Source organism: Puntigrus tetrazona, chromosome 1 (assembly GCF_018831695.1).
Source record: "Puntigrus tetrazona isolate hp1 chromosome 1, ASM1883169v1, whole genome shotgun sequence".
In the NCBI taxonomy this organism is placed as follows: Eukaryota; Metazoa; Chordata; class Actinopteri; order Cypriniformes; family Cyprinidae; genus Puntigrus; species Puntigrus tetrazona.
Genome location: NC_056699.1, coordinates 4,817,634 through 4,845,133, shown reverse-complemented (window position 1 = coordinate 4,845,133; position 27,500 = coordinate 4,817,634). Strand labels below are relative to the sequence as shown.

At 35.7% G+C, this 27,500-nt stretch overlaps 1 protein-coding gene across 2 annotated transcripts in view; it reads left to right on the top strand.

The window, feature by feature from the left end:
• Positions 1–27,500, top strand: part of pard3ba (par-3 family cell polarity regulator beta a) — a 131,602-nt gene that overhangs the window by 51,767 nt on the left and 52,335 nt on the right. For both annotated transcript variants that reach the window (XM_043240448.1, XM_043240440.1), the window contains exons 7-15: positions 2,188–2,313; positions 4,251–4,705; positions 7,332–7,471; positions 7,798–7,923; positions 13,831–14,016; positions 17,050–17,223; positions 22,875–23,004; positions 24,361–24,490; positions 25,667–25,773. In XM_043240448.1, coding sequence (XP_043096383.1) covers positions 2,188–2,313; positions 4,251–4,705; positions 7,332–7,471; positions 7,798–7,923; positions 13,831–14,016; positions 17,050–17,223; positions 22,875–23,004; positions 24,361–24,490; positions 25,667–25,773 — 1,574 coding nt within the window. The remainder of the gene's footprint in view (positions 1–2,187; positions 2,314–4,250; positions 4,706–7,331; positions 7,472–7,797; positions 7,924–13,830; positions 14,017–17,049; positions 17,224–22,874; positions 23,005–24,360; positions 24,491–25,666; positions 25,774–27,500) is intronic.

Below are 27,500 nucleotides of genomic sequence, written 5' to 3'. Positions count from 1 at the left end.
CACACACACACATACATACACTCACACATACACACATACATATACTGTACATACACATACACACACACACATACATGCATACATACACATACACACACACACACACACACACACACACACATACACACATACATATACTGTACACATACACACACACACACATACATGCATGCATACACTCACACATACACACATACATATACTGTACACACACACACACACACACACACATGGCATCTTCACATACTTGCGTAATAATGGACCATGAGATACACTATAACACTTCTGCTGTTAGATTCTCAAGTATTCATATATAGATTGTAGACTTTTATACAGCTGTGTGAGTTTAAAGTCTTTTTTGGTGATGAACAATTCATCCGTGCAAGTCAAGCCAATGATGCGCCTTCTCGGTTTGATGGCATGATTATGACATCATTTTTGAATGAACCGTCTAATCAATTTGCAGTATAAAAAACAAGCCACGCCCTCTATTTTATTCATTCTGTATTCAGTTTCTTACTAAAGTATGTCATAATATTAAAAGTCAAGTTGGCTGCAAATGTCCACTTCTGGAACCAAAAAATAAATAGAATTCAGTATTTTATGTAGCCAGTTGATCAGCCTGTCTAACTTACTCAAATTTTTTTATTTTGGCCATTGGTCATTTTGTACAACAATTATTATATAATTAAATTATATATTATATATCAGTTGGTTAGCTTGTCTCTTTTACTATGATTTAAAGTTTAATTATTTTTGTTTTCCCATTTTTGGATTCTATTCTATTCTATTCCAGCCATTGGTCATTTTATGCAACTTATATTATATAATTCTATTTTATATTATATAAAACAGTATCAGCTGATCAGTTGGTTGGGTTGTCTCGTTTAATATAGTTAAACTTTGAGTATTACATTATTTTTTTTACATTAAGTTTATTCAGTGTAGTTCAGTTCAGTTTTTCAGCATTGGCCATTGTGTATAACAGTCTCATTTACTTTATTTAATGTCATTTTAACTTAATTAAATTTTTTAAATTATTTTATTCCTCAGCATTGGCCTTTACACAAACAATATCAGTTGACTAACATAAGTATATTTAAATTAAACAAATCTGTTTGACTCTATATGAGTGGCATCGCTTTACGTCACAATTGTAAACACTAACTGTTGCATGTGTGCATTGATGAGTCGTTTCACTTTTATAATATCATGTGAGTGATTAGTCAACAGTGTTCCATTCATTCTCACCTATAAACACACACTCACACACTTGCAGGAAGTAGCTAGGAGAATGGCTCTTTCAGGCTGCATGAACAGGTCAAAAGTTAAGTGCTCAGGGCAAGGACACAGACGTGCTGCGTGACAGGAAGTCCTCCTTGGGTGGACGCTGACATGCTTCCTGTTGTTGGGCCTGTGCGCCCTGTTGAGCTCCGGATGGAAACAGACCCTCTCTCTGTAGGTGGGCAAACCTGTGTGGTGGCCTGGTGAACTGCTCTTTAGGGTGTGTAAGTCTCAAAGGAAACCCCAAAGTCTTAAAGGAAGCTAATTAAATCCTGCTTTTAGTTCATTTTCCCAGTGATCACAGGATTCATCATTGAAATGGTTGTCGGAATTTTATATATATGTGTATAATATGAAAAAATATTAAATGAAAAAGCTATTGGAAAGATTTTGGAATATTGGAAATATTATTGTAAAATCCCCTTGTATATATATAAAAATTTCAACAATTTTGTCCTGCTACTGTAAGTTTCATATTTTTTCCACTCCTTGCTTATAATAAATTTTTTAATCATCCGGGCATTTTATTTTATTTTATCCTGCTACATATAAATATATTCTGGACATGCAGTACTGTATCTCCATGCATATTTCCACTTAAAAAAAATCACTGCAACTTGCTTATAATAAATGTTGTACGTATCCATTTTTGGATCATCCAAGCATTTTTGTGTGTTTAGTTTAGTTTGTGTTTTATTTATTTATTTCTGTTATTCTGGATGAACTGGTGAACAAGCAAACCGTACAGTAGGCCGCAGTTCCACCACCATTTTATTTTGTTTGCCAACAAAACTATACAGACATTTTCGGTTAAAACTCATCTGCTTATGTACTATTATCTTCCGCTTTTTGTTTCTGAATGCCCTTGCCTGCCTGAAAGCTGTTTGTTGTCTATGTCATCAGGACTCTGGGTCTAAATATCCGAGCCATCGAGAGGCACAGCCGCTCTGAACGAGAGGGGATCTTTGAAGAGGACGAGTGCATCGTGCAGATCAATGACACCGAGTTAATAGACAAGTCCTTCGCTCAGTGAGTGTCTGACTCTTTCATCCGTCACACTTTCATTGTTGTCATGTGGATTACTAATCGTCCGCCCGCTCTCTTTCTCTCTTCTTTCATTATCCGTCTTTTGTGTTGTTTTTGCTTTCATACGACTGTTCTCTGTCCCAGTCGCTCGTAGCGTGCAAACACAATCGTCTCCAACCTTTTGTCCTCCTTGTTATCTATCACTCTATCCATCCTCTCTCATTCTCCTCACCTTCCTGCAGAGTTTCAGTGCTATAACTTTAACACAACAAAAGAGAATGGTTTTCTCTTGCCACGGGTGTGGAATTGCCCTATTAAGTGGCATCGCTGATATCGGACAGCCTTCAAAAGAGCGTTAGATTAAACGAGGCGGCACTATTAGAGGAAGAGTTAGAGAAATGGCCGAGAGTTAAGAGGTTTTGAAGCAGAAAAGAAAGCAGGCTTCAGTTTTACATCTCCTGCGTCGTCCTGAACTGAACTCGGAGAAGTTTGCCTCGGACTTTCTCTTTTAAGTCACTAAGCACTAGGATTGAATCTCTCTATTTTTTTCTTTATCTCTATTTTAAGTGTGGTTGGAGTCAGCATGAAATGGAAATACAGCATTTTCAGTAACACTTTACAATAAGGTTCGTTAGTTGTCATTGGTTAACAACATTAGTTAACTAGTGAACTAATACACCGTGAGCTAACATGAATAACAACGAACGATTGTATTTTTTATTAAATAGCATTTAACAAAGATGAATAAATACTGTAATGAATGTATTGTTCTTTGTTTGTTCAAGTTAGTTAATGCATTAACTAGTGTTAACAAATGACACCTTATTGTAAAGTGTTACTGAATTTTCTTATAGTTCCCATGAGGATTTTTTTAAATACCGTTTTAGACCATTAGCAACAAAACAATCAACTCTGGTCAAATCTGTAATGAACCACCAAAAATTTAATTTTGACACATTTTACACAGCTTGAATTGTGCCAGTTGACATCTGCTTTTAGTAGTAATTAATTTTTACTGTTTTTATTGTTTTTTTTTGTAAGTAAAATGTCTGATGGGATTAGCCACCATAAGTCTTTTTTGTAAGATTTATGTAAATGTGGCCACATATCAATTGAATGTCATTAGCGTAGTGCCATATTCAATTTTATGCAAATGAAAATTGGACCGTAAGGGGGCAACTAATCATAAAGTCCTTCATTTTCAATTGTGTTTGAAATTTGGCATCGGTCCTTACTAAAATCCATTTCAATTTTTTATTAAAATGACAGTATTTCCTCTGGATAACAATCTTAGCACCATATAAAAGGGCAAAAATACAAGCTGAGAGAATTTTGTTCACAAAATTTTGAATAAAGTGTCAACATTTGTAGTATTTATTTTACCAATCGTTTAAAAAAAAAAAAAAATTGAAATTCGGTTCCATCTACTTTCTTAATGCATTGTAATAATCTTTAAAGATGGTGCAAAATATGCACCATCTTTCCTGACTTATTATTTGAACACAATCACACCGGTCTGGTAAATTCCTGGCTGATCTTAGTGAGAAAGGAAGTGTTGAGAAGTGATTCCCGCAGGAAGTCCTTGAGCAAAAAGCCTCTTGAATGGTGCTAATGAAGGAGGCTGTTGAGTTTTTAAAGCACCGAATGCCTTAGTATTCATGTTATCTACAAACATAGCACCCCACTTTATATTAGGTGGCCTTAACTACTATGCACTTACATTTAAATTAATCAATTCAATGCACTTATTGTGAACATACATGTTTTTACACTGTAATTATACTTTTAAAAAGTGTTTCGGAGCTCAGTATGAACACAGTAAGTACATTGTACTTATTTGTTGGTGTGAATGCATAGTAGTTAAGGCCACCTAATATAAAATGTGACCAAATATACATTACAGAACAATGAAACATTTTTTTTTGCCCTTGATGTTTCAGGTCTCAAGAAGTGTTTCGCCTAGCCATGTCCTCAACGACCATACGTTTGGAGGTGCTTCCTGTCGCCAACAAACTCCGCTATGAAAAGAGCCTCATCGGGCAGCTTTTCAACAACACCGAACCGACCCCCGCAGTCCCTAAAGTCAAGAGTCCTTTCTTGGTTCACAAACTCAGTTCGAGCAACGCATCGACGCCGTCTCCAGAGCCTCCTGCGTCACGCACCCCTCCCACATCGCAGACCCCGCCTCAAAAAGAGGAGGAGCTTCTGTCTGCAAGACACACCCCCGTCCAAACGGATCACCACAGAGCCACGCCTTCCCCTCCTGTCAGTGCGTCTCCCACCCTGAAAGATGGCAGCGAGAGCCCGGCCCCCAGAAAGACCCCGACCCTCGCCACGGTGGTTAATATGATCAACAAAAAGCCTGGGAAGAAAATGAAGATCGATTTGAAGAAAGGTAAGCTGAATGTGAAATCAGATCAATACACATTGAATTAAGTTTGCAGCTCAAAATATATCACGTTATGCACATAAAATGGGTCGCGTATGTCATTTTATGATGTTTTTCGAGATTGAATAGTAGAAACTGTTCAGTTGACCGGAAGGTGCCTGCGCTTTAACCCATGTCAAATCTGCTGCATAGCAACGTCTGTACTTGTTCTTCTCCCTTTTTTCCTCACCTCTCTGTCTTTATCGCTCCTCTCAGCTGATTGACAGCTGCTATTGTTTAAAACTTTAATGTCAGGTGCTCTTCTGGGACTAGAGATTTCATCATTTGCCATCTTTAGTATGCTGGATAGGCTGCTATCCTCTATGACATCTCTCCCTCAAGTGTGTGTGAGAGAGAGACTGAGTAACTCACGGCTTCAGTAATCACACGTGTCCCTGCGGATGAGAGACTTGAGGGAATCGCTTTTTTAGCGTGATTCTTTAAGCCTCTTTTTTTTTATTTCATCTCTTATTGTGCTTCTTAGGTGAACCTTATGCAACCTATCGATATTTTAGCTCAAAAGCTAAAAAAAAAAAAAAAAAAAAATAAATAAAAAATAAATAAATATATATATATATATATATATATATATATATATATATATATATATATATATATATATATACACACACACACACACACATTATTATTATTATTGTTATTATTTTTTTAAATATGTAATTGTTTTTCTCTTTCGAATGTTATTCTTTCATCACCAATATGAATATTTTCCTAAATTATAATTAAAATAAGAAAAATAATTTGCACTTCTTCTCAATACGGTCCAATTCCAGTAGCAGTATACTAAAATAGTAGTATTGTTGTAAAAATGTTTGGTAGTGAACTGCCTTTAATGCAAATTTTTACAAAAATGAATAAATAAAAAAATCATTGTAATACCATGTAATACTTTTTATGGTAATAAAAATACAACCTAAATAAAATATATTGCTGCTGTTAAAAAATATGAATATTTATGTAGTGAATGTTATAATAAATATAAATATATAAGCAAAAAACATACAAATAAATAAAAAATATATAAAATTATGAAAATTTGTAAAAAAACGGATTACAATTCTCAAAATTTATTATTATTTTTTTTAAATTCTGAATTCCAGTTAATCTGTCAAACTGCAGCTGTTGGATTGAAAAAAAAAAAAAAAAAAGCTAGCTAACACAATAATTTTTTAAATAATGTGTTTGCAAATAAAGTCTTCATATGTAATACATACAAGCTAAATACGAATGCATTACAAAAATTCTAAATATATTTTTTGGGTGAAATTTGACCCTGACATGTTTCTGTGATAATTCATTCATCTCTTTTCAGCTTCCCTTCATCCAGTGCTTCCACTTCCTCTAATCACTTTTTATCAGACCCCACCCTTTGTCATTGTTTCTATTGCTTCTCTTTCACACCATCTCTCCCTCGTTCTCTCTCTCTCTCTCTCTCTCTTCATCCTGTATCCCGTCTCCTGTAGATGTGTTCACGTGTGAAATTAAAGTGCAGAGCTGTCTAATCCCCGTAAGGAAACATTTATCAACGTGCAGGGGTGGAGACGGAGGTGTTCAAACCTCTGCAGAGAAACCGACAGCTTAAACACGGGTTATCAGTCCAGAGTGCTTGAAAGCTATCATCAGCGTACTTCTGACCTTTTGACCTGATCTCGGCTCAGATGAGCTTGATACAGTCTGTAAAGATCTATGAGGGTCATAACAGGGAACTACTTCTTGTGTGCCATAATTAAATTTAGTATATATTTTCTTGCCATCATTTCCACCAGCTTGCACTCTAGACTGTGCTTTAAGAAAACTCATATTCATAGTCAATAATTTTTAAATCAAATTTCAGTCATGATAGTGACACTCTACATGGCTTTTATGAAATTTACTAGGAATGCATAGTGATAGAAAACAATGCTATAATGTTGGTAAAAGTGCACTGAGCTTTCTTTGATGTCAGTAAAAAAAAAAAATGTTTAGCCTCAAAAATTAAAATGTTTTAAGTTTTTAAGTATGCATAATTCAATTGGAATATTAAAATTTTGATACCGAGAAGCCTTTTAAATGGCACTTTCATTGGCAGTTTTCTTTGACAGTTTGATTTGATTATAACCAGTCTTGTAAATAGAATTTTCTTAATAAGAAGAAATGCAAACCTTTTAATTTGGCAGTCTTTAGTTTTTATTTTGATTTAAAATGATCAATTCACTTGGTATGAATAGCATTTGAGGTGAAAATCCAGGGCAATATTACTTAACTAGATGTTAGTGGTCATTGAGACATTGTGGAAGGGATTTTAGTGAAACAATTGTGTACTTTTTCAGCATGTCTTAAATGCTTGAGTCCAACTGTGGCTGTAAATGCAAACACACTTTTTTTTGGTGACTGGAACCTTTGAAAATATTTATTTTACATCATGTGGCAGGGTGAAATATGTTCAGTAGTTACGGTAATGTAGCTTTTGTTTTCCACGCTGCTGAGCATACAGCACACTGGTGAAAACTGCAAGAAGACCATTTGTCTGGTTTTCTGCTTCACCGGGTCATTAAATGCATGTTTAATGTTTCTGGCCTTCCTCTGTCTGCAGGTACAGAGGGCCTCGGATTCACCGTGGTAACCAGAGACTCGTCCCTTCATGGTCCAGGACCCATTATGGTCAAGAGCATCCTGCCCCGCGGAGCTGCTGTTAAAGACGGACGGCTCAAGTCCGGAGACCGTATCCTGGAGGTATTACATGCATCTTGCGTCAATGCACTCATGAGAGCATAACCTGGAAAATGCAAAATCACAGTTTATTTATAGGACATTAAATTGTGCTGTTCCTCTCCCGCCAGTCATGCAATTAAAAGGTATTGTTTTAAATGCAATTTAAAGATATTGTTTCAGAAGGCTTAATGCATCCTTGACGTAATTAGGCCAATTGTCTGTCTTGTGTTGCACCTGGCCGTGAGATGGAATTAACTCTGACATGTTTTCCATCTCGGCACAGTGTAAATGGAAATTTTACTCTCCGTTTTGACGGTTACAGGAAATAGCTTTCTCTCTTTCGCTAGGTAAATGGAGTGGACATCACAGGACGCACGCAAGAGGAGCTGGTGGCTATGCTCCGGAGCACCAAACTAGGAGAAACCGTGTCTCTGGTAGTCGGAAGACAAGAGGGGTTTTTGCCCAGAGAACTGGTAAGACTTTTGCCAAACCTCAGGGTGTAACAGAAAAGAACAGTACGTTACATTATTTTATGTGTTCAATTTAATGTAATGAAATGATTAACAACAACAATAATAATAATTATGTAAATTGATATATATATATATATATATATATATATATATATATATATATATATATATATATATATATATATATATATATATATATATATATAAAATATTTTAAAATATCTTAAATGCATATGTCAAATATTATGTAGGTAAATATTAATTTATTCATTTGTATATTTTACTACAATTATTTGTATCATGTCACATAATATTTATGTTTTAATAATTAATAGCACCTCAAATGACTCCTTTTGCAATCATTTAGACCTTTTTTTATTTATTTATTTTTTATTTTAACCCGATGGATAATAAAATAGGCCAGAAAGTCTCATGGACATACGTTTATCGCTATATTATTCAGGCAACCTTACAAACCCCTCCTTTACATTGAAAGTGTCGAATCAGCTTGTAACAGGAAGTTGTGCACACGACGCAGCGGTTTAGCAGGAAACCTCAGGTTAACACTGGTCCATCTCCATCTCTGGTACGCATTGATCACTGACCCCTTTCAAAGCTCCTTTATTTTTCTTCTAAACAGCAGACCCCCGTTAGAGACCAAACAATGAGTTAAACAGAGTTTGTGGCGCCCCTGGATCCCTCATCACAGGAAGAAAAACCACATCCCTTCATTGTGTCTCTGTCTATCTTCAGTTAATTTGCACCGTAGTGTCTGCTCATCAAAGGCTTTGGGTTTAGACGGGTCACCTACACACACGTGTACATGCCTGTGTAACGTGAAGGCTGCCAAACAATGCATACTCATTGGTACAAACAGTCATTTCTCTCGTGCATTACTTCCTCAATGAGGTTTTTGATGTCGAAAAGATTGTACATATCAAGCCAGAGCTTCTCTATCAAATCAAATTCCCTAGATATACAACAACACACACATATGTAGTAGGCGTGTGTGTGTGTGTGTGTGTGTGTGTGTGTATATATATATATATATATATGTGTGTGTGTGTGTGTGTGTGTGTGTGTGTGTGTGTGTATTGAATTTCAAAAAGTAATATAAGTGTTATATTTCATTTATATAATAATTATTAGCCAAATGTTTGTTTTTGTTACATTTAAAAACCATGTTACATTGCAAAATTAAAATTCATGCATGGTTAAATTTGGGGTTTATTTATGGATTTAGCTTCTTTGTAGTTTGTTAAATCTTTGCTGTCCCAGATCTGTTCAAGAAGAGCAGCTGTATGTCATTGACACTGACTATTATTGGACCATTAATTCTCGTTAGGCACAAAAAAACGTCATAAAGAGCTGCACTGCAGTATCTATTCACAGAGAAAAACCTCCTCCATTTTTCCACCCTATTCAAATTCAAAGTGGGTTAGCTGTGCCACTGCTTAGCCAGGGTAAATTACGGCAGAAATGCGACGGCAGGCAAAAGGAAAAATGACACACTCGGGAGAAATATTTTTTCTGAGAATGGAAGAGTATGAAAAGATATAATGACAGTGTTGAGAGTGTAGATTTCACCATCTGCCTTTTTAGAGGATATGAGTGCGTGCACGTATGTGTGTGTGTGTGTGTGTGTGTGTGTGTGTGTATTTATATTTCATTCTAACCAATGAATGCCTCCAAACCTGAAATACCCTCCATAAACACCCACCTTCATACAATATTCGTCAGTTTCTTTTGCCACCCACTGTCAGCACAAAATATACCATCTTAATTGCCAAAGGCAGATTTGGCTAATGATCAGCCATTAGCAAAAATAAAGCATCTTTTGTAAGAGCCTGCTAGCATCCAGCAGGTCTTTGGACAGGAAACTAGCTTGCTAGCTTGCACCATAAATGTCCATCCGGTTAGCAGCTACAAGGTGTCCGTCAAGTGATGGATCGGTCTGTGGGATTCGTGTTTAGAGATCGTTGACAGAGTTAAAGTCTTGTTTTTCTCACTAAAGCCCTTTGGGATCTGGTCACGGTGACTGGACATCCTGGATGTGTGAGAGCCGGTGTCGCCGAAACCTCCGGCCTTGCTGGAAAATCCTGCTAAAACCATCTTACTCTGTTTAGCTGGTTTATAACTGGGCCACAGGATGGTCGATAACTGGTTCAAGCCGGTCTAGATCATTGATCGGCCACTTGAAGTACTTGAAAGAATACCATGGCACATGCCAAAAAACAATATCATTTGTATTATTATCATTAACCAAAAATTAAGTAGTGTTAATAGTGTTAATAGATCATTAGCCAGTGACACGAACAAGGTGATAATAAAATAATTATTGATGTATAGATTTAAATGTATACTAATCATAATGAATATTTGCATTAATAGCTATATCAATATTAAAAGGTAATGTTACTATTACTAAATGCAATAAATGATAATACCACTGTATTGCTGTATCTGTCCATTAACAAGTATTAAATAAAAAGCGTATTAAGAAGTATTAATTATTATTAAAGTATTACCATTATTATTATCTGTACTAATTACGAATATGAGTAAACATTATTGGTAATCACATATTTAATTCATTTTAATAGGTTATTACATATAATAGTAATAAGAATTGATTTTAACATTAGTAGCAGTTAGTACTGTATTAACTGACACTTATTTTATTTCTGAAAAATAAATGTTATAATTAACGTTATAAAAATTCACATTTTTATTTTTGAACAGCAGTTGAGTTATTGTGTAGAAATTAGTTTTCAATTACCAGACCAATGCAAGAATCAGCTGGCTGGTCGTGTAAATGTATATTAATGAGACTGCTTTGGCAAACTGTAAATGTCTAAATATCGCCACTGCATTAAAGCTAAGCCAACTGGATTTGGCATCAATTTGTCATGTACTGTGAGAGTAAATGAATGCAGTAGGTGGAATTAATATCTGCAGCAACATATTAATTATACCTGATAGCCAGTAGCAATAAATCGGCCAAACATCAAATTAAATTGTAATGTAAGATTTTTTTTTCTTTTTTTTTTTGTGCCCACTAGACATGCTTTTATATATATTTTTTTCTGCGCGCAAAGCTCAATTCTCTTTAATATAATAATAATAAAATGTCTACATATGGTGATTTTTGTGGTAAGACACACTTATAATTAAGATAAATGATCTACAGTCTGCTCTTTAGTCTATCTATATCACTCCTTTAATTTGATACACTGAAAGGAAGTTTGCCGTAAAAGCCGAATATGTGTTTCGTAACCCATTTACGATCATAATGTGGACTCTGAAGGGTCTGTAGAGGATGGAGGGGTCAGACAGCACATTGCAGCACACAGTTGTACTCGCAGGAAGAGAGGTGGGTCACAGGGCTGGTGGAGCATTTAGATGTCCTTGAGATGGTCTTAATAGTAATTCCTCTTCCTACACACAGGATGCATTCTGCTTTGTCATGACCCATTTAATTATATTTGTTATTTGGGTCACGGCCACTTCTTTCCAAGCCCAGTGGACTTTTTAAAAAAAGCTCTGCGTAATATAAAAACTGTAGATTCTTTCATGTAATAGCAAACGGCCTTCTGACATCAATTCTAATTTAGTTCAGTATCTGGGTTAAGGTGCATTGACTTCTAGCCAGGGGCAGCAAAACACATTTCCCGTGCATTATTTTTGTGTAAATGACACAAAGACTTCCTCTCAAAATGTTTTTTTTGTCGATTAGTCTCTTGAATTGATCAAAGTTTGGGTTTTGAATCACAGCTCGTTTCAATTCGGTAGGTTGTTATTAAACTGCTTCCAAAAGAAGAGGAAGTGGATATTTATTTCTCAAAAATCTAAATTATTGTTAATTGCATGTTAATTACAATTAATTACAGTACTATTCCAATAATATCTTTGTTTTGATAATCGTGATGATTAGTAATAGTAATAATAATTAACAAAGTTAATACAAACGATAATTACTAATACTAATATTAATATAGTTGCAAGTCCGGAAACGTGTCGTTTTTTTAAAATTTGCATTACCCATAGTTTTTAGTGCGTGCTGTTTATCTCTCTCCACGTATTTCTGAAGTTGTTGCTTTTTACTTTCCAGCGCCTCTGACCTTTTTTTCCAGCTTTTACTCATGTACTTTAGTTAAAACAGTCTATCATATTGTGTCTACGAAAGCATATGAGTGTGTATTTGCCCTCAGGAGTTTCTTCATGTGAAGTCTGGGTCCTGAAGTGTTGATAGGACCACCAGAGCAGCATCTCCTACAATCTGATATTCTCACTGGGACCAAAGTTTGACCTCACTTACAAACAGGCCTTTTATTGTGTGCTAAAACTCTGATTTGTCGTCCGCCTCAGGCCATGTACGACACATTATCATCAGTAAGAGGACGCGCTAAAAGGAGCACTTGAAGCTTTGCCCCATTGGCCTTCCTATTTTTCATCGTTAGCTCTTGCTTAATGCTTTTTGCCCAACTTTGTGCTCCTACAAAGTCATTCTTAGTTCTTTTACTTCCTGGCCCATTTCCACAGGAGCTTACCAACAGGCTAATGCTGTTGCTTAATGTGGTTTCCAGAACGATGTCAGTCACGTTTAGCCATCATGACTGTTTTATTGATGCGCTAGTGGTGAGGAGAAGGAAATGATGCGGAGAAAAGGTCAAAAACCATGGCATTGACACCCTTGATCTCTTTGATACCATGCTTTGAAGCCAAAGCAAGCTAAAAGCAGTGTGTGTAAGTGTGCTCAATAATGAGTTATTAGTCTTAAATGATGTAAATGAATCTCTGAAGAAGCTTATTATGTTTTCATTTTGAACTGGCACGTTCTCATGATCTCAATCTTCCACGTTCAAATCAAATGACCCCCAACGTGTTTTTCTGCCTCTCCATTAGCCATGCGTTTGTTCTGTCCCAACCCTGCTTTATGTATCCATCCATCATCATTCTTTTCTCCTCCGCTTGGCACATCTGTCTTTATCTTTTTAACTGGCATCCATCTCTAAAATTGTAAAATCTAACAGATAAAAGTTAGATACAAACTCGGAATTATGACGTTAAAGCAATTGTATGTTATCAAGCCACAATTCTATAACTATAACTCTAGACTCTAGAGGTCTAAAGTTCGAATTGCAAGAAAAAAACGATTGTGAGTTAGAAAGTCAGAATTGCTAGACACAAAGCCGTAATTCTGAGATCGTATCAGTTTTTTTTTCCCTCAGAATTCCGAAAAAGTCCGAATTTCGACTGTAAAGCATACAATTGTGAGTTTATAAAGTAATAATTCTGAGATATAAAGTTATTTATATGTTGAGTTTATATCATGCAATTCTAACTATTCTAATTCTAATTTTGCTGTTGCGACTTTATATTTCATAATTCTCATGTAATTCGGAGAAAAAAAAATTTCGCAATAATTTTTTCAGTGGATCAAACGGGCTTCTATAGTAATTTAGGTTCTTACAAAAAAATCTATTTCAAACAAATGATCAGCTTTGAATCAAAGGAATACATTTAATATAGAAAGCAGTTTTTACTGTATTTTTGATCACATAAATGCAGCCTTTTTGAGCATAAGCGACTTCTTTCAAAAACATCTTGCTGAGGTAGGCTAATGTTCCTTCATCTCAAGAGTTAGATGAAAATCACTTTTTCCATTATCTTATTGGAGAGTTCCAGGTTCAATACGTGTTAAACTCTATCGAGCAGCTGACAGACTGTCGATTACCGCAGAAAATAAATTCCACTCATCTCGTCGTTCGCAAACGCAAGCAGAAATGACATGTGCTGTAATGCAGTTGCAGGCAGTGACATGTTGAACTGGGATAAATCTAAAGATTCTCATGGTTTGGAAAGCCAACCGAGATACTGACCCGTGTGTGTGTGTGTTATTTGCAGAAAGGAGAGCCGTCGGGTCCGCTGCTTTCGGAGGACGGCCGAGAGCAGCTGATGTTTGAAGTTCCTCTGAATGACTCCGGCTCAGCTGGTCTAGGGGTCAGTCTGAAGGGTAATAAGTCCCGAGAGACCGGAGAAGACCTGGGCATCTTCATCAAGTCCATCATCCACGGTGGTGCGGCACACAAGGTAAAGAGAAGCCCATTCAATCCCAAAGTGTCTAGCTGTAATCATGAAAGTCACTCCAGTCCTGTGTATTTCTTTACAGAAATAAATATTCGCATTCAGTTGTAAAAGAAATGCTAAAATCCTATAAAATGTCTATAAATAAAAGCATACATACACTATTATGTGTAAATGTACAGTTATTCATAATTACATTTTTATCTAATTTTACATATTTTATCTTTAAAAATTAATAACTAAATGCATACACTATTATAAATATAATATTGTTCATGACGCAATGATGTTTATACAGTTTGTAAAAAATACATAAAGAATAGTATGTGTAAAAATTAACATTAGGTTAATAACATGTTATTTTAGTGTCATTTATATACTATGATAGTATTTATTCATATTTTTAAGTAATGTTTTAAATATTTAGTTTTTATTTTTCTGTTTCCAATTTTTAATGTTTTAGTAATTTTTTAATTGCTTTTTTTTTTTAAATATCTTTAGCTTTCATTTCATTGTAATCCAGTTTATTTCTATTTCAGAATAGTTAACCAAAGTAAAATTAATGAGAACAATACAAAATTAATTTTATTTTACAAAAAAACTAGTTTTATTAGTTTTAGTTAATGTTTACAAATTTCTTTTATTTTTGATTCAATTAAATTTTGATTCACTCAAAGTGGCCCCAAACTGAGAAAAAAAAAGTGAACTTTTTTTTTTTTGTAGCGTATTAAGCTTTATCATTTTGGTTTGGGATATGCTGTATCTCTTATTATAGGAAATCTTCACCTAGTGCCGCTATAGAAATATGAATACTCCTCTCCTCTTCTCTCCGCAATCAATCCAGTCAGGCAGCAGGTGTTGTGCCTGTGTGCAGATAAGAGCACATCTACTGTCTCCTATCAGCACTGTAATCAAGAGTGGGCTCACAGGTGGAGCTGCGTCTCTGGCCCCTATCAGCACTCCAGTGGAGAGTGGGCTCAGAGAGCGAGCTGCATCACAGACCCCATCAGAGAGGCGCTCAAAGAAATAGACGTTTTCAAAGGCTGAGCTCTTCATTTGACTTCTGCCGCTCACCCTTATCACACTCTCCCTCACACGCTTTCTGCTGCTCCTCTAGCATTTACACTCCAGGACTGAGTTCAAATGAGCATGGATATAAAAAAAACCTGCATCCTAATTTCTGGAATAAATTATCGTAATACAAAGTAATGAAGAAAAACATGTCGCAGGTTATCTTTAGAGCTCTTTGAGGTAGCGAGTTCCAGACTGTCTGCTTATGTATGCATGAGTATATTTTCTCAATAGATGGGCACAAGTGTTTGTGTCTGCCGGAGACCCCCTCCCGGTCAGTATCGGTGGTCTGCGGTCAGTGACCTCGCCCAGGGGTCAGGATCATCCTCCGCGACACAGACTCTCAGGAGTCTTTAGCGGCTCCAGTGGCTTTTAGCTGCTAATCTCTTTTGTTCCTCCTCAGCTCAGTTTTATTTAGGAAAGCACAGCTGTGAACCTTAATCCAATTCATTCCGGCCCGGCCCTTTCACGCTAATGATATGCATCCATAATTGTGTCTGAATTCATAGTGGGATGCATTAAACATTTAACAGTGGGGCTACACTGCATAAATGTTTTTAAATCACACTATAGGGCTTTAGCGTTGGGAGTTGCTAGCTAAAAGTAGCGGTGGTCCTAACTTAACTACATGTTTCAGTGTGACAGTAATTCGGTCGTAACAGATTAAGCCCCCCAAAATAGTGGTGGTTCGTTAAAAATAAGTTCAGAAGAACAGTTCATTCACAAAACAGAATGAAACCTTTAGTGCTTTAATCATCATCATTGTGATCCCATTTATTATTCTTTTTTTTAATTTGTTTTAATGAATTCAAATGATCACTTTAAGGAAGTTTTTTTTAACATTTAATATTTTAAATGCTGCTGTGAATATATAGATTTCTGTATCTTATATTATTGTAAAAGAAAACACTTAAGAGCTTTTATCTGAGTAATCAGCCTTTGACTAGTACTGTGAAATTCTTAATTCTTAAATTATTATTTTTTGTCCTTGTATTACTTTTTTTTTTTTTAATGCACCATTGTATTTATTAGTAAATTATATATATATATATATATATATATATATATATATATATATATATATATATATATATATATATTTTTTTTTTTATTTTTTTTTTTTTTTTGCATTTGTATACATTTATTTATTTTTATATTTCATTTTAAATGCAAACCAAATTAACAGGTAAAATATATTGTTCATTATTATGGTTAAAAAATCCTTTTAAAACTAGATACTGCTAAATTTTAATACAGCGATTTAGTTTTTGTTTATTTTAAATTCTGTACTGAAGCTTTAGCTCGATAACATACTTTCTCATATGCTCTCTCTTTTTCTATTGGTAATATAGTAGAATTTTAAAACTTTTATTTCATTCATCTATCTAACTAGTACTTAATTGGGATGCAATAATACAAATTATAAGATAAATAAAAATGTAAGGGCTTTTAATCAGAATAATCTGTCTTTAACCAGAACTGTGGCATGATTTTTATTTCTTTTACTTAGTTTTTTGTTAATGTGTTTAACTACCACTGTTATTTGTCCTTTTTTTTTATATGGTTTTATTTTCATATTCTCTTTAAATGCAAACTGAATTAATAGGTAAAATGTACATTCTCCATTATTATGGTAAAAAAAATTGTGCTTTTAAATGCTGCTGAATCTTTAGGTAAACTATATATCTGCCTTCTTTTTCCTATTTTCTTTCACTGTCTGGTAGCATTATAGTAAAACATTTTGAACATTTATTCCATTAATCAGTGTATAACTGGTACTATTTGAGATGCAATAATGCAAATAAGACTGCTAAAAATGTAAGATGTTTTAAAATAATTTAGCTGCTTCTTTTAGTTGTCGCTGTTAGCTAAAACTTGTTAGAAAGTCTTTTTTCATAGAGGTATCCTCCTATAATTTCTCAGTAGTTTGAGCATGTAGCATTGATGTCTGTCTTGTCTTGTTTGCAGGACGGTCGCTTGCGCGTCAATGACCAGCTGATAGCGGTCAATAGCGAGTCGCTGCTCGGACGCTCCAACCATGATGCCATGGAAACCCTGCGTCGCTCCATGTCGACTGAAGGGAACCTCAGAGGAACCATCCAGCTGGTGGTCCTGCGTTCTTCGGAGCGCTCTGCTGCTCAGGTATGCTCACATCATGTACAGTACCATGTGTCCCGTTACAGACCGCTTCCTCGGAGTGCCTCTGAAGCCCAGACGCTGGCCCCAGCCCAGCGGTATCACCGCTATACACTTCACAGGCTCTCGGGTCACCTCTGATTGTTAGTTAATGTACGTGGGGACATGCACACATGTGCTTTGGCTAAAAGAGAAAATGCTTTTAATGTCCTTCTTATTCTTATGCTTTAAAGTGCTATTGTTATCCTACAGATTGAAGAGTGAAATAGGCTTGTGATTAAATGTCTATCTCCAAAAAGCCCATTTCCCAAACAAAGCTCATTGCAGTATCGTCACGGACATTTGGGGAGGAAGTCCTTGAAATGTAATCATTGTGGATTCTTCTTATTTTGACAGAGTTAGGATCATTCTTTTCAGTTGTTTTTCTTTGACTTCATGAGAAAGTGCTTGTACTTCTCTCCTGCTTCCTGCTTTTGTACTAACATTGTGCACATGCTTGTATTTTCATTTACTCTTTTCACTTCTTTATTAATGTCTGCTTTTCTTTGGCTTTGTTTCTGAATGGCTAAAATATATTTTTTTTCAAATAAAAGACTTTTAAATCTTTGCATGCACTTTGTTTTCTTTTAACCATCTGGACTTTTCTGCTTATTCTGTAAAGGGCATGAGGTGTCTTTCTTCTCTTTCAACTATTGAGTTTTCAGACTTTGAGATGTTGTATTGAATTTGTGTAATGTTTCAAAGTTTGCTGTCTCTAAGAGACAGATAAATAAAAAAAAATATCTATCTATCTATCTATCTATCTATCTATCTATCTATCTATCTATCTATCTATCTATCTATCTATCTATCGATGCACACACATTAACTTGCTTCATGAGAATGTAGACTCAATAAAAAAACAATAAAAACAATACATTTTATCAGTCTGCTTTAAGTCTACATTCTCATGAAGCAAGCTAAAGCACTAAAAAATGTATGTTAATGCTATGTAAACTTATTCATTTCCACTAAATACTTGTTTCAAACTGTCATACAAGTCGTCTTATGAGCACTTTTCACTTTTATGACTTAGTAAACCTGGCTTGATAGCTTAAAGTGTTGCATTGCATTTTTGGGAAGCTTGGCCTTCTTTTACTGTCAGTTTCATGTCTCTGTGTTGCAGGGGGTCCGCCATGTTCACTGGGGTCCCCCTTTTGTTAATGTGTTGGTAAGTTTAAGCAGTCACTGGTTGGTGTATTAAACCTGCATGGCAATGTTCTTGCCAATACGGGTGGTTTCACATGATCAAGGCAGCTAAAACGATGTTTCTTAATTGATAATGGAGAAGTTTCGAAACTCCAGTAGTGTGTTCGTTACCTAAGCAATTTTAAGCATATATTTTTAGCCTTTTCTATTATGGAAAGTAATGTTAAGGCATATTTATCGGAGAAGAGAATCCATTTCCATGAGTCAGCAGCTCAATAAATTTTCTGCCAAGAGATAATAGCTGATTTTTTTTTTCTCCACTGCTTTGGATCCTCGCATGCTATGGTTTGTGAATGTTCAGAAATAGTCAAACTCTGCTTGATTTGAGTTTGGAGTCTGTTCATCCAAGGTTAAACCGGGACGGATCATCAATTCCGACAGCTCCTCATCACGTCCAATGAATATGAAGACAAATAGTTATTGACTCCACCTTCAGCGGTCTGACTTTGGGTAGATGAGCGCTGGAGTATTATTGGGGAGCATTAGCTTATCCTCAGCCCAATCTAGTGGTGGAGGGATGGTGATCGGTGCGGGCGGTAATGACGCTCAATAGAAGGTGATATGTCGCTGAGATGCATTCTTCATTAATCACATGCAGACGGAACGATCAATATGCCATTAATCACTCAGACAGAGTTGAGTGATAAGAGAATGAGAGGGAGGTTAGAGAATCAAAAGTGTTTGTGGACTCAACGTAATGGGTTTGTTCCTCAAATCATTCGAGAATTTTACTGAAATATTGTAGAAAAAAAGTTTAAAAAACAAACGACCACGATATCAGCATTCAATGCTAATGCAAGGACTTAGCAGTACCATAATGTTTTATGGAAGTACCATGATAGTTCATTACATATTACGAGCAAAGCACTTATTGTTATTGTTTTTATACATTTTTGGAAGTGCTTCTACATTTTTGAGTTTATGCGATATTAAGACTTTTAATATATTTGAGAGAAGCATCTTATGCTCACAAAGGCTGCATTTAAATAAATAAAATAAAATAAAATTAATAAGAACGATATTACAAAATATATTACTAACTTCTCTATTATAATTATTTAATTGTATTTATTAATTGTGTCATTACTGTCATTTTTAAGTCAATTTAAGTCAATATATTCCCTACAAATGTATATATATATTTTATTATTTTTAATTACAAATATTTAAATATCCATACACGTTACGTTAGATGCCATAATAAGATAAGAAGTCTTGTTTTCTGAAATGTAAATCTCTCAGTGGGGTGTATTTTTCTAAACCCATTGCTCAGTTTATTATTACAAATAACAGATCTGTTGGAAGTTGTGTTTTCATACTGTTTTTAAGTATTTCTTCATTGATCATTGGATTTGTAACTTGAATTTGCTTTACGAATGTTGTAAAGTTTTACATTTGCAGAAACCCTTGAATAAAAGTACTAATCTTTCTTCGAGCTGCAGTGTACCTGTGAGAGATTTCATGTGAAACCACCATCTTTGTTCCTCCTTCCTCCATGTTCTTCTCCTTCCTGTTCTCCGCCCAGTCTGCTGTCTAATCCCGTTACCTCGCTGGATCTCCTCTTGCTCAGCAAGTTAATCAGATTACACCGTGGGTTCCTTGAATAAAAGGCAAATTTTGGGTTTTAATGAAAGGCAGCCCGGGGCAACCCTGAGGGTCCCTAACCTCAGCTCACCCTCACTGCTGGCCTGTGTGGAGGGGGTGGAGACGGCCGTGGCTTTAGGGTCTTGTTCTAGAGGCTGTTTTGTTGGTTCTTTGTCTTGGACTGTAGACCCAAGCTCCCTTGTGATCGTTGTCTGATTAAGACATTCAGTGCGCTGCCTTTGAAGATGTCAGAGATGTGTGTGTTGTTGTGGGAGTTGTGATGTTTCAACGAATGAGAATATGATTATGTTACGAACGTATTGACTGATGCAAGGAGAAATTAGACTTTGACATTGTCTTCTGATGCGAGTGTTGCTATGTGGTTGTTAGGGTGTTCTGGGTGGCCACTGATGCTTTGTTGCTTTGTCGTAGTAAATGCAGTGAACATTTCTGCATGTGCTGTGAATTTAACTTGCTTAATCCTGAGTATTGTAATTTTACTACTGCATTGTAAATAAAAAATTCAATGCACTTGTAAGAAATAATAATAATAATAATAATGGTCACTCCTTATTTTACAGTTACACCTATTAGTTGCTTATTAACATGCATATTAATAGAAAATTAGCCATTTATTATAGCCATTAATTTTGGTGTAATTGTTGTTATTATTATTATTATTATTATTATTAAATTAACTTGATACTTTTTACATTGTATACCCTTAATGCCCTGTAGTATTGAATATTTATTTTATTATATTTTTTGTTTTGTTGTTTTAAATATTTTCTTTCTTTCTTTCTTATTTATTTTTTAGTTGAACATTATTTTAATAACCTTTCCAATAACATTTTCTTTAAAATAGTTTAGTTTTAGTGTTAGTTATCAATAGCTCTGGTTCTGACTTCTTGTAGCGCGTTGCTTTGTGTTTGCTAGGGTTTTCTGGATTGTTTCTGTATGGTTGCTAAGATTTTGTCATTACAGTGTCGTTGCTAGGGTGTTCTGGAGGGTTGCTAGGGGGGTTTTTGTGTGTGTGTGTGTTGTTTTCTTTAAAGAATCCTACATCTGAGACATCATGTGCATTTAAGAAATAATACTCCATGTTTTCTGCAGCAAAGATTAGTGGTCAGCAGTTTGTTCAAATCAGTGTAATAGTAATAGTGATCCATTCCTTAACAAGCCCCACTAATAAGGACGATGCGGCGGTTGAAGTCAGTGGGAGGTGAACACGTAAATCAATAATATCGACTGTTTAAATTGACTTTTCATTTTTAGTTTTCCTCCGTCTGGATTCTAGCAGTCGCTGTCCCATTCTTCTTCGAGTACCTTTTGATATCTTCCTGCCAGCTCTCAATTTATGTGCGTTAGACACATGCATACAACACGTTTACCGTCGTCAAGTCACTGATCAGAGTGAAAGACTGAAAAAAGTGTTGCTCAGGCTCAGCGAAAGGGGTTTTAGAGTCATTTTTTCACGAGAACGTAATCTCTGAGGAGAAAGAAAACCTGAGAATCAGTCCTTCGGTCCATTGATGATTCCCGTGAGTCTGGAGAGACAGCGAGCAGGAGGCAGATGACAAGAATGACGTTTCCACATGTAAAGAGCCATCATCCCCACTAATGACTGTCCTCCAACTGAGGCTTAACATCGGAACAAAAGAACGAGGCTTTCATCTGTTTTTCCCCGCCATGCGGAATAGTATGGTGTGAATGCATTTAAGCACACTTTGATATGGTGATATCCTAATACCTTTCATGTCCGTCCAGTCAGTCTGGGCTTTTTTGTTGCCGTGAGTAGCGTGTTTGTGTGTGTAGCATGTGCTTTGTATGACAGTATAAAGTCTGCGGCGTTCCTCCTCTGGGTTGTAGACGCCCAGACGGTGACAGCTGTAGCTTCTTTGTCTTCTGAGAAGAATCCATCAGGATGCATCATTCGGTGGCCTCACGTCTTCATATTGACGCATGTTTCCGGGACCGTCTCGACTAGTACTGTCTGACGGGATTGCCTTGGGCTTATGAAAATTTCTAACTATGTCATATGGTTGCTTTTATCCTTTTGTCATGTACAGTTCAAGTTCAACAGTTTTTTTTCCCCCCCAATGTATTCTGTTCTCTCAGAGAATTTCTTTCTTAGCATCTACTGTTTTGCTTCCAAAACGAGTCTCAATGCCTTTATTTGATTAAAAAATACAGTAATATTGTGAAATATTATTACAAAAAAAAGGTTTTCTGCTATAGGCTGCGGTGTCACATGATCCCATTGAAATCATTCTAATGTGTTGATTTGCTGCTTTAGAAACACTGATTAGTTATGCTGCATCATACTTTGGTGGAAACCATGATTTTATTTAGATTTTTCTGGATTCTTTGTTGAATAGAAACAGTATTAGTTTGAAACATACCTTTTGAAATGTTATTCATGTCTTTATTGTCATTTAAAGCATTCCTATTATGAGTTTTACATTCAGATATGAAGCATGCAGATGTGTTGCACCACTTTTGACAACAATATGTCTTCAAACTCCATATTTGAATACACTTGATTGTAAATTTCTATATCTGTTTTATGGAGGAGTGGGCGTGCAGAAAAAGGTTGAGGGTAAGCAAATCCCAAAAGAATGATTATTTCTGGGTGTACGAGCTTGTCTTCTGTCCCGCATGGTGAATGCTCCAAATGTTGGCATCCCAACAGCATGAACCCAATATAGAAGATGAGCAACATGCTCATATTCAATAAGACATTTTCACCCAATCAGCATCTTCCATCTTATTGCCTTTTTTTGGTTAGTGAAATAATTCTCTACTTTTTTAACCCCCCATTTTAGGAAAATCCTGAAAGCAGTCAAACTGTCACCAGAAACGACTCTCCTGTTCATCTTCGTCCGAACAGCAACCACACCAACAGCTCGGCACCACCCTCCACAGAAACCATCCGCACGTACGAGGCTGCTCCTGGTAAGTACACACTGACACTGATTCAGTTTCTTTAGGTCGTGACTTAAAGTTGCTGTACTGTTAATTCCTGCTTCATAGTCATCTCCAGAATCCAATTGGATCATGTGGCGGATTCCACTGGTAGTCGCCAAATCATGCTCTGTCTGAATACATCTTCACTTGTTGACTACATTCTAAATGCACGCCTTGCAATTGCTTTTATATAATGTTAAGTGCTTTCATCTGAATTCTCTCAGTGTTAAAGACAGAAATGAAATTGATCAGTGTTCCAAAAAAAGAAAGCAGGCATGTCCGTTCATCATCAACACCATGTGAAGTGCTTTGCTTCTCTGTAAGGGGACAAAATGAGTTATTTGTCTGTACCGCCTCATTTTCCACGCCAGCGTATAGCTTTCCATTAGCTTTTTCGACTTATACAAGTTGGAATTCTGCCCATCTCATCAATACGGATGGAAAAGCCAATGACGGTATTTTTCCTACATTCGCTTCCGCTTTTATGCAACGCGGCCTGACCTTGAAATCATTAAGCTGATGAAATGGATTCTAAGTGGGCCTTATTAGCATACTCGCAATTGTGCCGAGCGCTCGAGAACGGATAACAAACTGTTTTAAATTCACACTATTCTTTTCCCGCCGCTCTCCAGAGAGTTGCCCGTGCCAACACAAAAGGCTTTTTCCGTGTTTTTGGGAAACCATTGTTTACTGATTAGCGTCTCTTGTCCGTCAAAGCATGTGACTGTACTTTAGTCGCACAAAGAGCGATGTGATATTTACACACGTCTCATTTTAAATTCAGATTGCTTTCCGCGCTCGCTGCAGTTAGATTTGGTCAAATCTGAAAACGCCAAACTCGCCGTACAAGTGTGATTTTGATGAGTTTTAATGAAGTGTCGTTTTAATGGCATGTTGTTGCTAGCACCAGCATTAATATTTCATGTTACTGCATGTATATGACACAGTCATTCTGGTGCCGCTTTACAATATATGGCTAAATGGTGGAAGAAACGGGGACAGTAGTGCAGAAAATTGAGTTGTAATGGAGGTATTTCAGACTAGTGCTGCTAACATTGATCAGAACGTTGTGTGGTCATTGAAAAGGTCTCAATGTATTTCTCACATGTTAGATGATTCAAAACTCAGTGAGCGTGGTCAAGTGTGTCTTATTCCTCATAATAAAAGGAATGACTTGCTTTCAAACCTGTATAACTTCTGAAAAGTGAAAAGCCTGTACAATAGAAGACAACTTAAAAAGTTGAGCTAAAACAATAAGCCTTCTGAAGGCATACAAAGGCTTTGTGTGGCAAACATCAGCTTTAACAATAGCATATTACATTAAAAGCTCATATTTCTAAACAGCTCTTTACAGACCCCCTGGAGGACCACAGGAACTGCCGGAGGAAGATTACGATGAAGACGATTTCCCCCCTCCACCTTCTGATCTGGACCTGCTGGAAACAAACCATCCACACAAACACCAACAAAATCGGTTAGTTATAGCGCTCAAAGAGTAAAGTCAGAGATAACAGCCACAGTTCAGTGGCTTTCTTTGAGAGCACTTATTGTGAAAGCAAATAATCTAGTGGTTTGATCAGTGCTCAGCATTGCATCCTGGAGCCTTATTTCAAAGATTTGAAAACAAGGACACCATGCAGAAGCATTATTAATGCCATTATCTAGTTGGACCATCAACTATTCAGTGAAACAAGTTTTTTTTAACACTTAGTTGCATATTTATTAAGAAAAGCTTATAAAACAAGATTAATTTACAATGTAGGTAGACATGAATAAAATCAATGCTGGTTGAAAATACTTAAAAGCACTAAAACGTATCAATAAATAGTTCAATGTATGTTGTTACATATTAAATGTTGTCCAATTTTTGTCACACTGCTGTTCAAAAGATTTTTTAATAGATTAAAAAAATGTTTCTAATGTTACAAAAGTTTCAGTTTCAAATAACTAAAGCAGCACAACCGTTTTCAACATTGATATTAATATAAAATGTTTCTTGAGCACCTAATCAGCACGTCACAATGTTTGAGTAATGTTGCGGAACATTCAGCTTTGCATCAACATATTTGACCCTGGAGCACAAAACCTGTTGCATGGGTGTATTCGTAGCAATAGCCAACAAATTACTGATTTTTCTTTCATGCCAAAAATCATTAAGATATTAGGATCATGTTCCATGAAGATCTCTTGTAAATTTCCTACCGTAAATATATCAAAACCTATTTTTTGATTAATGATATGCATTGCAAAGAACATCATTTGGATAACTTTAAATGTCATTTTCTTAGTATTTAGATTTTTTGCACCCTCATATTTTCAAATAGTAGCATCTCTGTGATGCATAAAACTGTCCATTTGACTCACATGATTTTGCCGCAGTGTCAAATATTACATTACATTAACAGAAAGCTTGTAAACTGTAATAATATATCACATTGTTACAGTTTTTACTGTATTTTTGAGCATATTAATGCCGCTTTGGTCAATATAAAATATTTTAATCTGAAGTATTTTACTCCCAAACATTTGAGAGGTAGTGTATGTGTTTTTATGCTTGTATAGCATATATGCTTGATAATAGTGCTGCATTGTAAGATTTTTTTTTTTAGATATTTGATCAAGCAAACGTCGCATAATCTGTGTCTTGCAGGGGCGAACTGGAGCCCGTTTCCTACAAACCCACCTACCAACAGTACCCTCCGCGACAGAAAGTCCCAGAATACCCCGCCAGCAAGTCCTCCAAGAGCATGGATTTAGGTACAGTGCACCACATTTACCAGAAACTACCTACAAAATAGTCTCCAGATAAAATAAACTACATCTTGTGGGCTGCATGCATTTTGACCGGTACAAAATTGCATTTAGTTTACTATATTGGGACTGTACAGACTCTGCTGGCAGTGACTTCATTTAAATGCAAAGAAGTGCTATTTCAGTGCATTTAACGCTTGGTTAACTTGGACTGTGTAATAAGACACAGGTTTTTGAGGTGAAATATTTTGCGCTAAAGCTTTATAGACAAAGATTAAAGGTTATACTGAGACCTAGAAGACCTTTTTAAAGATTTTGGTCTGTTTATCTGAACACAGTGGAAACCGATTGCCTTCAGTGCAAAATAAAGCCCTATAGCTACACATTTCCCAGTATTAGCCACGGATGACCCCGATAACTTGTCCTCTCTCTTTTCCACCACCTTCAGAAACATGAGGGATATTTCAGTGCTCCACAATGGGAAGTTTTTGCCCGTTTCCAATTACATTTCATTAGGGTGGAGTATTGGCTTCAGCTCCACTGCCACTGCGCTAATCTCCTCACTGCTGAAAGCTGATTGGTTTTCATTACACACATCTCATAGTGTCGTGCTTTGCTGCCATCTTTTATCCTCCATCCAGACCTTTTCCCCTCTATTTATTTCTTTATCTCTCTCTCTCTTTCTCTCTCTCTCTCTCTTGCTTTTTTGTTTTGTTCTTTAAGTTACTCTTTCAATTTTTCTGTATAGGTCTTGTGGCCTTTGCTTCAGTTTTTCATTACTTTTTGTCCTTTTGTTTATATATATATATATATATATATATATATATATATATATATATATATATATATATATATATATATATATATATATATATATATATATATATTTATTTATTTTTATATATATATATATATATATATATATATATATATATATATATATATATATATCATTTACTAAAAGGAAAAAATTATATTCCATATGGGAATATATTGATCAATCTGACCAGTTTAACAAACTCTGATGCATATATGCGATTGCTTATACTTTGCTTAAACTAAATTTTTTCAAATGTTCTGTTTTGAGGCTAAACTTACAAAGCTGTATAATGTATGCAAGTTTCAGCAACGATTTCCATCAATGTAATTGTTTTTGGAGGGTTTTGGAGTCATAACTAATGTGACCGAACGTGGGATCAGTTTCAGATATTTACTCTAGCATTAACGGCCGTTAGCGTAATACAGGTCATTTACATCCAAATACAAAAATAGCCAACATATTTATCAATCTTAATTTCCAAACATTCTTTAAAGTAATCTATCCATCACCCTAGGGTCCACTTTTCTTATCCTCAAGGCACGTAATTTCAGCCTGGCTAACGTTTTCCTCTGATATTGCGAAACGTTGAAAGACAAAGGTTTTTCTCAGTCAAGCATGGTCCCTATGAAAGGTTTGGCTGGAGTTCTGGAGGCTAGTGTTTGGGGTTCAGAGTTTTGGCTCGGTTCGAGTCTCTGTGAAAGAGCTTTATTCTGCCAGTAGCATCATTAGCAGCTGTATGTGTTTTTCTGGGCAGGAGTTCATGTAAAAATGCTCTTAATTTCTCATTTGCTGATTGCTTTCAGGCCATTTACCTTTACTTTTATGCAGAAGTGCAGCACACCATCCAAATGTGGTTTTATCAGAATATGTAGAACTAGAATTATATTTTTCTCCTTAACAGTTTAGTAGAAAA